Below are 14,628 nucleotides of genomic sequence, written 5' to 3'. Positions count from 1 at the left end.
CTGGTTGATAAAGAGATAGTATACTCGTAACTAGTATGTATGTATAAAGAAAGAAAAAAAAACCACGGTTAGGTGGTATATACAATTATGGACGGGCTGCCGAGTGCCGACACAGAGGTAGCCACAGCCGTGAACTACCGCACTGTACTGTGTCTGCTGCTAATATATAGACTGGTTGATAAAGAGATAGTATACTCGTAACTAGTATGTATGTATAAAGAAAGAAAAAAAAACCACGGTTAGGTGGTATATACAATTATGGACGGGCTGCCGAGTGCCGACACAGAGGTAGCCACAGCCGTGAACTACCGCACTGTACTGTGTCTGCTGCTAATATATAGACTGGTTGATAAAGAGATAGTATACTCGTAACTAGTATGTATGTATAAAGAAAGAAAAAAAAACCACGGTTAGGTGGTATATACAATTATGGACGGGCTGCCGAGTGCCGACACAGAGGTAGCCACAGCCGTGAACTACCGCACTGTACTGTGTCTGCTGCTAATATATAGACTGGTTGATAAAGAGATAGTATACTCGTAACTAGTATGTATGTATAAAGAAAGAAAAAAAAACCACGGTTAGGTCACTGGTATATACAATTATGGACGGGCTGCGGAGTGCCGACACAGAGGTAGCCACAGCCGTGAACTACCGCACTGTACTGTGTCTGCTGCTAATATAGACTGGTTGATAAAGAGATAGTATACTACTAATATTATATACTGGTGGTCAGGTCACTGGTCACTAGTCACACTGGCAGTGGCACTCCTGCAGCAAAAGTGTGCACTGTTTAATTTTAATATAATATTATGTACTCCTGGCTCCTGCTATAACCTATAACTGGCACTGCAGTAGTGCTCCCCAGTCTCCCCCACAATTATAAGCTGTGTGAGCTGAGCAGTCAGACAGATATATAATATATATAGATGATGCAGCACACTGGCCTGAGCCTGAGCAGTGCACACAGATATGGTATGTGACTGAGTCACTGTGTGCTGTGTATCGCTTTTTTCAGGCAGAGAACGGATTATAAATAAAAGTGGTGGTCACTGGTCACTATCAGCAAAACTCTGCACTGTACACACTACTGAGTACTCCTAATGCTCCCCAAAATTAGTAAATCAAGTGTCTCTCTAATCTATTCTAATTCTAAACGGAGAGGACGCCAGCCACGTCCTCTCCCTATCAATCTCAATGCACATGTGAAAATGGCGGCGACGCGCGGCTCCTTATATAGAATCCGAGTCTCGCGATAGAATCCGAGCCTCGCGAGAATCCGACAGCGTCATGATGACGTTCGGGCGTGCTCGGGTTAACCGAGCAAGGCGGGAAGATCCGAGTCGCTCGGACCCGTGAAAAAAAACATGAAGTTCTGGCGGGTTCGGATTCAGAGAAACCGAACCCGCTCATCTCTAGTGAAAAGCCCTATAACCTGTTTTCATCAGCAGTAGAGCTTTGAGCTGGCTTTGGACTGGCCCACAGAGGTACAGGGGAATTCCTGATGGTCCGCACTGCCTGGTGGCACACCCCTCCTCTAGGGGTAGGTTCCAGACTGAGAGCGGGATGTACTAACCTTGTGCGTACATACTGCCACATATCGCATCCATATTAATCGCATATGTACTAACATATGCGATTAGTAGCATAAAGGACAGCTCCCCCAATAAGAGCTGTCCTTTGCGATCAGCGCCAGTCCCTCAACTTCCGGGTTTATGACCCGGGAGTCCATCTGCCCATTCGCAGACTCATGCAGCTGCCACAGGGGATGCTGGAAGGGATCCCCCTCAGCTAGGAATACCGCCTTTATACTTTAGTACATCCCACCCTGAGCACTCAATTTATACATTATTACCCTATTAGAGGGTCAGTTACCTGGTGTAGCAGGAGCACTCGTGAACATGGATGTTTGCTTCACTTCTATAGAAATTACAGCAAGAACTGCCCTCTTGCCAATCAAAGTGGGTGTTTCCGCCACAGCCCTGTCCCCTCTCCTTGTTGACTGTGGGCTTTAACATTATGAACATTAAGAACATAGGCATCTCCTTGACCTACAATTTAGTCATCCAGGTAGTAAGAACTTAGTTGAAATTATAATAATGGCATATATTTTGCCTTTACTAGACCTCATACTGTTCTCATTGAGTTTTAGGGACATATATATTTTTTGTTGTGTCTTAGACCTGATAATTATAATTTCTTATCACAGCTAACTGTGGCAATTATAAATTAAGATTTGCCACTGTATGAAAAATCACATCCACGGACATGGGCTCCGAACGATACTTGTCCCTGCGATGTGATAGAATTGGTCCCTAATGCGATCCCTTCACTTCACTTTCTGGATGCTGCAGCGCTTCTGCACATGTGCAGTGTAATGAGATTCAATTAAGCACTGCATACACAAGAGGTTATTGTTTTTGTTAGTGTTACATTAGCACAGGTGGTTCCAACAGAACCTCAACTAAATTTGAATCGACCCCTTGGCCTAGGTGTACCGCAAAACAAAAACACTATGGGGGTCATTCCGACCCGTTCGCACACCGGTTTATTGCTGCGGTGCGAACGGGTCCGGAATGCGCATGCGCGGCGGCCACAGTGCATGTTCGTGATGTTGTCCGGCGACTGGCGTCGCCGGGTTACATCGCGTCTAACGAAGGAAGCGGTCGCAGAGCCGACCGCAAAGAAGATTGACAGGAAGAAGGCGTTCCAGGGCAAATCCGGACCGTTGGCTGTCGTTTTCGGGGAGTGGTAAGGAAAACGCAGGCGTGTCCAGGAGAACGGAGGGCTGATGTCTGACGTCAGAGGCGGCTTCAGCATCGCAGGGATCGTCGCACAGGGTAAGTAGGTATAGGCATAGTCTACTTCTGCTTGAATTTTTTTTAGCTTAGCAGGGCTGCACAAACGATCGCAGCCCTGCTAAGCTAAAATACACTCCCCCATAGGTGTGTACCAGTAGCGTAAGTTCATCCTCGTCGCCCGGAGGCAAGTTAGAGCTTGGTGCCCCTACCCCTCGAAAAAAAAAGTGCCAGGACAGAGGTGACAGGGCAAGTACGGAGATGAAAGGGAAAGTCCAGTGAGGCCAGGACAGACTAAGACAGAGGTGACGGGGCCAGGACGGAACAGAGGGGCAGAAGAGATGGGTGACAGGACCAGGACAGAGGGGACAGGGAGAGAACAGGGATGACAAGGCCATGACAGAATATAGGGGACAGGAGAGAAGTGTGTTGGGGACAGGACAGAGGTGACAGGGCCAATACAGAGATGACAGGGACAGTACAGTGGGGAAGAACAAAAATGACAGGACCAAGATAGAGACCCAAGATAGAGGTGATAGGACCAGGACATAGGTGACAGGGCCAGGACAGAGAGGACAGGGACAGGGCAGGGGTGACATGGGCAGAACCAGGAAAGAGATACCAGGACAGAACTGAAGGGATAGGAGAGAGGGTTAACACGGCCAGGACAGAGTTGACAGGGACAGGGGTGGCAGGGACTGGACAGAGGGGACAGAACGGAAGGGTCAGCAGAGAGATGACAGGGCCTGCAGCACAGAGGTGACAAGGACAGGACAGGGGTGACAAGAAAGAGGGGAGACAGGGCCAGCACAGAGGTGGCAGGGATGGGACAGTACATGGGTAGGAAAGAGGGGTGACAGGGCCAGCACAGGTGTGACAGGGTCAGGACAGGGGTGACAGGGACTGTACAGAAGGTTCAGCTGAGAGAGATGACAGGGCCGGTAAGAGGTGAGAAGGACAGGACAAGGGTGACAGGAGAGAGGGGAGGCAGGGATAGGACAGGGGTGACAGGGATAGGACAGGACAGGGGTGAGAGGGACAGGAGAGAGGGGAGACAGGGACAGCACAGGTGTGACAGGGACAGCACAGGGGTGACAGGGATAGGACAGGGGTGAGAGGGACAGGAGAGAGGGGAGACAGGGACAGCACAGGTGTGACAGGGATAGGACAGGGGTGACAGGGATAGGACAGGACAGGGGTGAGAGGGACAGGAGAGAGGGGAGACAGGGACAGCACAGGGGTGACAGGGATAGGACAGGGGTGAGAGGGACAGGAGAGAGGGGAGACAGGGACAGCACAGGGGTGACAGGGACAGCACAGGGGTGACAGGGATAGGACAGGGGTGAGAGGGACAGGAGAGAGGGGAGACAGGGACAGCACAAGTGTGACAGGGACAGCACAGGGGTGACAGGGATAGGACAGGGGTGAGAGGGACAGGAGAGAGGGGAGACAGGGACAGCACAGGGGTGACAGGGATAGGACAGCGGTGAGAGGGACAGGAGAGAGGGGAGACAGGGACAGCACAGGGGTGACAGGGACAGCACAGGGGTGACAGGGACAGCACAGGGGTGACAGGGATAGGACAGGACAGGGGTGACAGGGATAGGACAGGGGTGACAGGGACAGGAGAGAGGGGTGACAGGGATAGGACAGGACAAGGGTGACAGGGACAGGAGAGAGGGGAGACAGGGACAGCACAGGGGTGACAGGGATAGGACAGGGGTGACAGGGACAGGAGAGAGGGGTGACAGGGATAGGACAGGACAAGGGTGACAGGGACAGGAGAGAGGGGAGACAGGGACAGCACAGAGGTGGCAGGGATAGGACAGGGGTGACAGGGATAGGACAGGACAAGGGTGACAGGGACAGGAGAGAGGGGAGACAGGGACAGCACAGGGGTGACAGGGATAGGACAGGGGTGACAGGAATAGGACAGGACAGGGGGGACAGGAGAGAGGGGAGACAGGGCCAGCACAGAGGTGGCAGGGATAGGACAGGGGTGACAGGAATAGGACAGGACAGGGGGGACAGGAGAGAGGGGAGACAGGGCCAGCACAGAGGTGGCAGGGATAGGACAGGGGTGACAGGAATAGGACAGGACAGGGGGGACAGGAGAGAGGGGAGACAGGGCCAGCACAGAGGTGGCAGGGATAGGACAGGGGTGACAGGAATAGGACAGGACAGGGGGGACAGGAGAGAGGGGAGACAGGGCCAGCACAGAGGTGGCAGGGATAGGACAGGGGTGACAGGAATAGGACAGGACAGGGGGGACAGGAGAGAGGGGAGACAGGGCCAGCACAGGGGTGGCAGGGATGGGGTGAGAACAGGGAAGGAGAGAGAGCCAAGCTTAGTCAAAAGGACTCTGTAAGCGGTGACAGCAGCAGGTGTTCTGTTACATTACATACTGTACATGAGTAACAGGACAGAGGACACTCAGCCACTTCCCAGCCACGCACCCCATCCCATACCTCTGCCTCTCCGCTCCCCACGCTGGTCTTCTCTTGTTTCGGCTGGGATCACTTGGTACAGCAGAAGTAGTGGCCGGGAGCCGGGAGGGGGCGGAGCGTGCAGACGGGCAGCTACAGCGCTGGCCGCTGCCCGGCTTGCTGTATGTGCTGTGGCAGTGTGTGAAGGAGCGGAGGCAGCGTGTACAGCGCAGGGACTAGTAACAGGCTCTGCCGTACTATCATCACCCAGCACGGCTTCCCTGCTGTTCCCCACCGCTGGCAGTGCTGCAGCTAGCGGTGGGGAACAGCGGGGAAGCCATGCTGGGTGATGATAGTACAGCGGAGCCTGTTACTAGTCACTGCGCTGTACACGCTGCCTCCGCTGACGCGGCTGCCCTCCATCTGGCAGCTGCTGTATTTACTATAGTTAAAAGGGCACGGAACGGCCGGGGAACAATGGATGAAGTGCCCCTTTCAGGGCTGAAGCCCGGCGGCAAAAGACTCCGGGGGTCATTCCGAGTTGTTCGCTCGTTATATTTTTCTCGCAACGGAGCGATTAGTCGCTAATGCGCATGCGCAATGTCCGCAGTGCGACTGCGCCAAGTAAATTTGCTATGCAGTTAGGTATTTTACTCACGGCATTACAAGGTTTTTTCTTCGTTCTGGTGATCGTAATGTGATTGACAGGAAGTGGGTGTTTCTGGGCGGAAACTGGCCGTTTTATGGGTGTGTGCGGAAAAACGCTACCGTTTCTGGGAAAAACGCGGGAGTGGCTGGAGAATGCTGGGAGTGTTTGTGACGTCAAACCAGGAACGAAACTGACTGAACTGATCGCAGTTGCCGAGTAAGTGTGGAGCTACTCAGAAACTGCTAAGAAGTGTCTATTCGCAATTTTGCTAATCTTTCGTTCGCAATTTTGATAAGCTAAGATTCACTCCCAGTAGGCGGCGGCTTAGCGTGTGCAAAGCTGCTAAAAGCAGCTTGCGAGCGAACAACTCGGAATTAGGGCCTCCATTGTCTCCGGTAGTTCCGCCCCTGGCATGTACTAGTTGATCGCAGCAGCAGCAAAAAGTTGCTGGCTGCGATCAACTCGGAATGACAACATATGGCCCAGATTTATCAAGCCTTGTAGAGTGATAAATTGCACGGTGATATTTTGCCAGTCAATCAACTCCTAACTGTCATGTTACATGAGGTGTTTAAAAAATGACAGGAGCTGACTGGTTAGTACTTTCAGGTAAATGTATGAAGCAGTGATAAGAGTGGAGAATTGAGCCAGTGGAGAAGTTGCCCATGGCAACCAATCAGCTGCTCCGTACAATTGTATAGTATGCAAATTATAAATGTTACGTCAATGCTGATTGGTTGCCATGGGCAACTTCTGCACTGGCTCACTTTTCCAGTCTTATCACTGCTTCATACATTTACTGCAATAATATCACCATGCAAGTTATCACTCTCCAATGCTTGATAAATCTGGGCCTAAGGCTGCCATGAACTGAGAAAATTTGGTAACCACTGTCATAATTCATAAAACTTTTTTCAATATTGTCTTAAGGTGTGTACACACGGTAAGATATTTTCTTCCGATTCTGACTATATAGTCAGAATCGGAAGAAAATATAGTGCAGATCGCAAGGTGACAGTCACCTTGCGATCCCGATCCGATGCCGATGCACGGCCCCGCGCGGTCGGCATCGGAAGAAAAAATAGGCTGTGCAGGCAAGTCAATCCTGACTATCTCTATAGAAGAGATAGTCAGGATTGAAATCGCACATAGCCAGCATCGCAAGCACAGTTATTATGTGCTTGCGATACTGGCTAAGTGCCGACCCGGCCCCCTGTCGCACGGTGAGAATCGGATAAGTCCGAATCTCACCGTGTGTATGCACCCTTAGAGTAGTCCATTGCGAATTCCACAAATATCATATTGTATAAGAAAATGTACTAATAATTGTACTATGATATAAATACATATTCTTAACTTGTCTTACTGTATGTCAACTTTTTTCCCTCTTGATGAACATTTTGGGGCAGATTCAGTTAGCTTCAGGTCAACTTGTGCAGTCTGTTCTCCCATGTAAAGTGCACAACGCAAACAGCAGCTATTTGAATCTTAAGGCTTAAGAAGGCTTAAGAACAGTTATCCACAGGCAGTGTCAGACTGGGGCATGAAGGGCCCACCGGGGGAATGCTGATGTAGGGGCCCATGCTTAAAGGTGTAGCCAGGTTCCAGTAGGGGCGTGGCCAGCCACCATAGAGGTTTGGCTAACCATTACATGTTCTGTGCCCCTTGGTGAATATATAATAAACCAAATTATTGTGAAGTATAATGTAACATATGTATAATGCATAAATCCAGTGCACTAGGATAGTCTGGAACTTGATCCCTAGAGGAGGAGGAGGGCCCACAGGCAGTAGGGCCCACAGGTGGTTTCCCCTGTTCCCCTGTGGGCCAGTCTGACCCTGTCCACAGGGCTTAAAGTGGTCCCGAAGAGGTGGTGGAACTCATTTCCCCTGTCACCCCAAATTATATATTTGTGCCCTGCCTCTCAGAGTTTCTAAAGGAACAGTGCGTGTCGAAGGTGTGCGGCACAAAAAGGGGCGTGGTCTCACAGGGAAGCGGCATGACCATACAATAGTACCCCCAATTCCAATATACAGTAGCACAATCCTATTCTTATTACACCGCATGTAGTGCACCTAATTCATATTGCACCATATAGTGCCCCTTACTCACGTTACAACACACAGTAGTGCCCCTTATTCACATTTAGTCACACAGTAGTGCCCCTTATTCACATTATGCTACACAGTAGTGCCCCTTATTCACGTTTAGTCACACAGTAGTGCCCCTTATTCACAGTAGTGCCCCTTAAATACAATTCCCACAGTAGTAGTGCCCCTTACTCACATTACAACACACAGTAGTGCCCCTTATTCACATTAAGTCACACAGTAGTGCCCCTTATTCACAGTAGTGCCCCTTAAATACAATTCCCACAGTAGTAGTGCCCCTTATACATATATTTATTATTATTTATTTATTACCAGTTACATATATAGCGCACACATATCCCGCAGCGCTTTACAGAGAATATTTGCCCATTCACTTCAGTCCCTGCCCTAGTGGAGCTTACAATCTATAGTCCCTATCACATGTACACGCACACACATTCACACTAGGGTTAATTTTGATGGAAGCCAATTAACCTACCAGTATATTTTTGGATTGTGGGAGGAAACCAGAGTACCCGGAGTAAACCCACGCAAGTACGGGGAGAATATACAAACTCCACACAGTTGGGGCCATAGTGGGAATAGAACCCATGACCTCAGTGCTGTGAGGCAGTAATGCTAACCATTACACCATCCGTACTGTCCACAGTTGTAGTGCCGCTTATACACAGCTCCCCCTACACAGTTTACACCTCACACAGTTCTCCCCGTCTCATCGTATCCCTCACAGAGCTCTTTCCCGACACAGCTCTTCCCTCATACAACTTATCCCCTCACTTCTCTCACCTTGACAGAGTATCCATCACACAGATTTCTGCCCATTCACATAGCTCTCCCACCTCAGATTTCTTCCCTCATATGGCTTCCCCATGCAGCTCATCTCACCTCGGGCGGGATGTACTAATGTACATCGCCGCCCATCGCCGTCCTGTGCCACGATGCTGATCGCATATGTACTTACATATGCGATCAGCATTGCGGAGGACAGCTCTTCCGATAAGAGCTGTCCTCCGCGATGCACAGCGGCAGCCTAACTTCCGGGATTCGGCCCCAGGAGTCAGTCTGCACATGCGCAGGGTGACGGGGGTGGCCGCAAGGCATGCTGGGAGGGATCCGATCGGATCCCTCACACAGCGCTGCGGAGAGAAGCCCATAGGCTTCTATGGACTATCGCCAGCTACAGCTGGCGAACCCCGCCGCGGCGCTGACCTGCCGGCCGGGGGATAGTACATCAGGAAAATGCGGTAAACAGGGGGTTTACCGCATTTTCCGCTTAGTACATCCCGCCCCTCATGTTGCTCCCCCTCATGCAGCATTGCAGCCTATCTTCCCTCATGTGGCTCCCCCATGCAGCTCTTTCACTGCGTGGCTCCTGTGATGTGTCTCTCCTCTCAGCACACTGGCGGCTCCTCTTCCCTTGGCAGCAGATAGACGGTGTCACTGTGTCATCACCGCCAATGCCTAGAGGGGGTCTGCAGGAGGCGGTGTTAGCGGAGCCACTCACACTGTCTAGCACTGCCAGCTCGCCACATTTATTGATGTGGGAGATGTGGTGGCAGGCAGCTCCTTCAAGCAGGCAGCCACAGCACATGCTGTACACAGTGCTGTGGCCTGGTAAGATGGGCCGGCAGAGAGCGGAACGTACTACAGACAGAACGCAGGCCCTCTTCTGGCTCTCTTTAACCCCTGGTTATCCACGTGGAGAAATGCCTTGCCCTCATCACTCTGGTCTGTTCCCTCTAACCAGTGTTTCCCAGCCTTGGGCCTCAAGGCACGCTAACAGTCCAGGTTTTAGAGATATCTACTCTTGGGCACATGTGACTTACTTAGTACCTCAGTTTTAGTACCTCCAATAATTTAACTATATGTGCTCAAGCAAAGGTCCTTAAAACTTGGACTGTTAGTGTACCTTAACCACTTAGTGTACCTTAACCAATCAGATGCGACCATGCCTGCAAGTGCTTTATCTGACCTGGTTGCACAGGACGCGACCAGTCAGATAAACTGTTAGCAGTGGCAGGGAAGGGAAACTTCCCTCCGCTGCTGCTCTCAGAGGGACCCCAGTGTTACCGTGCTGATGATCATCAGCACGGCAGGATTCCCCATCCCCAGTGACTGCAGACAATAGCAGCCGCTGGTAAGTTTAAATCATCCCCTGTGTACTTGGCAGCTGTCCGGGCTCTAAAAACTAAAGTCGCGATGTTACCGATGTTCTGATGGTTACGATGTTCCTGATCAATGTTCCGATGTTTTTGGGAAAATTAGGGGGGGGGGGGAGATTTTTTAACAAAAATCATTTTGGATAAGGTTAAATTCGTGTTCTTCATCTAATTCACTCACAAAAAAACCCAGACAATTTCTGAGAGTTTTTTGGGGAAAAAAATCATCAGTTAAGTGGCTAAGGGCCAAGGTTGGGAAACACTGATCTAACTTAATGACAATAATATAATAGGCCGTATTCAGAGGTGGACGCAGATGTGGCATCGGACAGAAGCAGCGGATGTTTTCAGTCTGTGCATGCATCCTGATGATTACCACTGGTGGATGCAGGATGAATTTGGACGCAATGAGAGACAGTTTTGGTAGGCACTCCTGGGTGGCGACGGGCATGGCTAGCCAGATGCAGGCATGTCATGGACAGCAGGTGTGGCATTTTCTGCAGTTGCGCTTATTTTGGTGGCCATGTTCAGACTGACTTTATGCACCTCCATAGGGATGAATTAAGTTCAACGATGTGCGTCCAATAACATACCTCCCAACATTTGGGCACTCCAAACCAGGAAGCCTGTGCACCAAAAAGGGAGTGTAACCTCGACTGGATGGGGGTGTGGGCTTGGGTGGGAGGGCATGGCCAAGCTGCATGTCCCCTGTTCTTGTCATTATGGAGGCGTGCCCAGTGCTCGCTGAGCCGCTGGGTAGCCTCCGGATCACCTCCGGATCACCTCCCTGCACTGTTTAGATGTGCACGCCATGTATTCAGGGATGACCTGTTGCTTTGCTGAACAGAGCAGTGGCCATCAAAGACTCACAACCAACCACCCTTCCCCCCCATAGGATGCTGCAGCCTGCAGGTTGGACAGCGGGACAGTATCTGAAAAGTGGGACTGTCCTGCAGGAATCAGAACGGTTGGGAGGTATGTGGTAGTATGCCTGGATTAGCACAGCAGCCAGTGGGCATCTTTGCACTCACAACCGGTGGACACAAAATAGGTTTTCCCCAGAGCACCACGGAGTATTAGCAATAAGATTTGAACACTTCATGGTGGCAGATAATTCAGAGATCTTAGTAACATTTATTTGCAAGGCTTCTCTGATACTGGTGGTCCCTAACACTGCATGATAACAGTACCCACTCTGGGCCATATACTGTAAGGCCACTGATAATAGCACTTCCAAAAATATATCTAAATTGAGAGCCATCTTACCTGGATTCACCCCCTAGCTCCTCCAAATGGCACTACAAAAACCACCATCGGCTGGGGCATTAGCATAAAGGTGCAGTTGCATTGTGTAAAAAGACACATTTGCACTTGCATTAGTGTCCACCTCTGAATCAGGACCAAGGAGTGTATTCAAAATCTGCTGTTCATTGAAAATCTACTCACTGGATTCATCCTAGAGCAGAGTTGGCAACTTTATGGCTGCCCCCTCCACGTCGGTACAGCAGTGGGAGATGCTGAGTAGGGGGCGTGGCTTGACATATGAGGCGGAGAGGGGATATGACACGGTGCAAGAGGCTTTGGGGTGGGGGTGTGGCTGCATGTTTGCATCATTATAGCCACACCCCACTGCCGAGGTGGCTACATGATGCTATTTGGTGCAAATTGCATCATCAGCCACCTGGTCCACCCACTTTACTCGGCAAGTGGGCGGCTGGGTGGCGGGGGTAGCGGGTGTGCAGGGGAGACTTGCCCACTTTCCTGGGGGCCAGGAGCACTACCCAATTTTCTGGAGCCTCCCAGCAGTTCCGGAATATTAGGCAAGTACTGTATGTCATAGAGTCTTCAGTACAGAAGGAAGAATGGTCAAGACGTCGAGAGAGTAAACAAAAAAGGACAGCTTAGCTTGCTATTTGCATTCTAGTTTTGATGATACTAATCAGGCACTTGCCATAATATAATTAAAATAAAACCTGTTTGCCGATTCACCGTCATAAGCGTTATGTCCGGATTTAAGTACTTCCTGATGTAGATGGGCGTTCTCACTATAACTGACAGCTATAGTACATGCCATAATAGAGGAGGTATACCATTAAAATGCTCAACACAAAGAACATATTTTCATCCCTAAAACAAAAACTTTATGTGTTCATAATTTCATATTATTACCCTCTTTTAAATGCACAACTTTTTGTTTTTTTTCCAATAGGAACTTTTTCAGCGACACATTCCAGAAAATTAAAGACAAGTTGTCCTAGTGATGAACATCAATCATTCCACTGAGAAACCCTAACTCCTGATTGGGGCTGTAACTATTTTTCAACAACAAGCTCAAATGTTATAACAACTTAATAAACTGTATGTTGTTTGAAACTGTGTGTTATTATTTCATATATAGTTTTGAACAGATAGACGCTGATTCTGGGTTGGGAGGAAAGGAAAAAAGCAAGCAACGTTCCACTTGAACAATTCAAGGGGTGTACATTTATTAAACCTCCTAATGGCTGATGTGTGCCTCCATTCTAACAGTAAAAACATCCTATATCCTTATACTAAGAATAAAGACACGGAGACTTGAATTTGGCAGAAAATTGTTAGCTATTTATTGTAACCCTAACCACTAGAAAAAACCTGTAAAAGAAAATATTAAATTAGCATATAATATTAACCGAATATGGTGGCAGAAAAAAGAACGGCTAAAAACCCACAGAAGATAACCTCAAAGACATTAAAACTAAAACAATCCTAATCTACCACAAAAACCATACATAGGTATCCAACTCAGACCTCCACAGTCCACACTGACTACCCACCCTGATGGGTGATGACGCTGCCCCCTGTCAGGTGATCTAGCGGCCTTAAAAGTCAATGGAGGTGAGTGCACCTAAACCACACCAACACCGTAAAAACTGTGACTAACAAACCAAACCAGAACCTGCCGTTCTTTTTAGAGATGAGCGGGTTCGGTTTCTCTGAATCCGAACCCGCCAGAACTTCATGGTTTTTTTCACGGGTCCGAGCAGACTCGGATCTTCCCGCCTTGCTCGGTTAACCCGAGCGCGCCCGAACGTCATCATGACGCTGTCGGATTCTCGCGAGACTCGGATTCTATATAAGGAGCCGCGCGTCGCCGCCATTTTCACACGTGCATTGAGATTGATAGGGAGAGGACGTGGCTGGCGTCCTCTCCATTTAGATTATAAGAGACTGAGAGAGATTTACTGGAGCTGACTAGGAGGAGTACTGTTACTGTAGAAGTGTAGAGACTGAGTGGAGAGAGTTTACTAGTGAGGACAGTGCAGTTTACTTTATAATCCGTTCTCTGCCTGAAAAAAGCGATACACAGCACACAGTGACTCAGTCACATACCATATCTGTGTGCACTGCTCAGGCTCAGGCCAGTGTGCTGCATCATCTATTATCTATATATAATATTATATATATCTGTCTGACTGCTCAGCTCACACAGCTTATAATTGTGGGGGAGACTGGGGAGCACTACTGCAGTGCCAGTTATAGGTTATAGCAGGAGCCAGGAGTACATAATATATTATATAGTGAGTGACCACCAGACACACAGTGCAGTTTATTTAATATATCCGTTCTCTGCCTGAAAAAAGCGATACACACAGTGACTCAGTCAGTCACATACCATATCTGTGTGCACTGCTCAGGCTCAGGCCAGTGTGCTGCATCATCTATTAATATCTATATATAATATTATATATATCTGTCTGACTGCTCAGCTCACACAGCTTATAATTGTGGGGGAGACTGGGGAGCACTACTGCAGTGCCAGTTATAGGTTATAGCAGGAGCCAGGAGTACATAATATATTATATAGTGAGTGACCACCAGACACACAGTGCAGTTTATTTAATATATCCGTTCTCTGCCTGAAAAAAGCGATACACACAGTGACTCAGTCAGTCACATACCATATCTGTGTGCACTGTGCAGTGCACTGCTCAGGCTCAGGCCAGTGTGCTGCATCATCTATATATATTATATATCTGTCTGACTGCTCAGCTCACACAGCTTATAATTGTGGGGGAGACTGGGGAGCACTACTGCAGTGCCAGTTATAGGTTATAGCAGGAGCCAGGAGTACATATTATATTAAAATTAAACAGTGCACACTTTTGCTGCAGGAGTGCCACTGCCAGTGTGACTGACCAGTGACCTGACCACACTGACCACCAGTATAGTTAGTAGTATACTTATATTGTGATTGCCTGAAAAAGTTAAACACTCGTCGTGTGACTTCACTTGTGTGTTTTTTTTTTTTTTATTCTATAAAAATAAAACTCATTCTGCTGACAGACAGTGTCCAGCAGGTCCGTCATTATATAATATATAATATATACCTGTCCGGCTGCAGTAGTGATATATATATATTTTTTATATCATTTATCATCCAGTCGCAGCAGACACAGTACGGTAGTTCACGGCTGTGGCTACCTCTGTGTCTCTGCACTCGGCAGG

The 14,628-nt window shown here is 48.9% G+C and overlaps 1 protein-coding gene across 2 annotated transcripts in view; it reads left to right on the top strand.

Moving 5' to 3' along the window:
• LOC134966110 (apolipoprotein C-I-like) overlaps positions 1 to 12,516 on the top strand; it is a 29,871-nt gene extending 17,355 nt beyond the window's left edge. For both annotated transcript variants that reach the window (XM_063942596.1, XM_063942597.1), the window contains exon 4: positions 12,353 to 12,516. In XM_063942596.1, coding sequence (XP_063798666.1) covers positions 12,353 to 12,401 — 49 coding nt within the window. In that variant the 3' untranslated portion in view covers positions 12,402 to 12,516. The remainder of the gene's footprint in view (positions 1 to 12,352) is intronic.
• The last annotated feature ends 2,112 nt before the right edge of the window (positions 12,517 to 14,628 follow it).

The sequence above is a fragment of the Pseudophryne corroboree genome, chromosome 10 (genome assembly GCF_028390025.1).
Source record: "Pseudophryne corroboree isolate aPseCor3 chromosome 10, aPseCor3.hap2, whole genome shotgun sequence".
NCBI lineage: Eukaryota > Metazoa > Chordata > Amphibia > Anura > Myobatrachidae > Pseudophryne > Pseudophryne corroboree.
The sequence above is the reverse complement of the archived record's forward strand: the minus strand, read 5'-3'. Positions and strand labels throughout refer to the sequence as shown.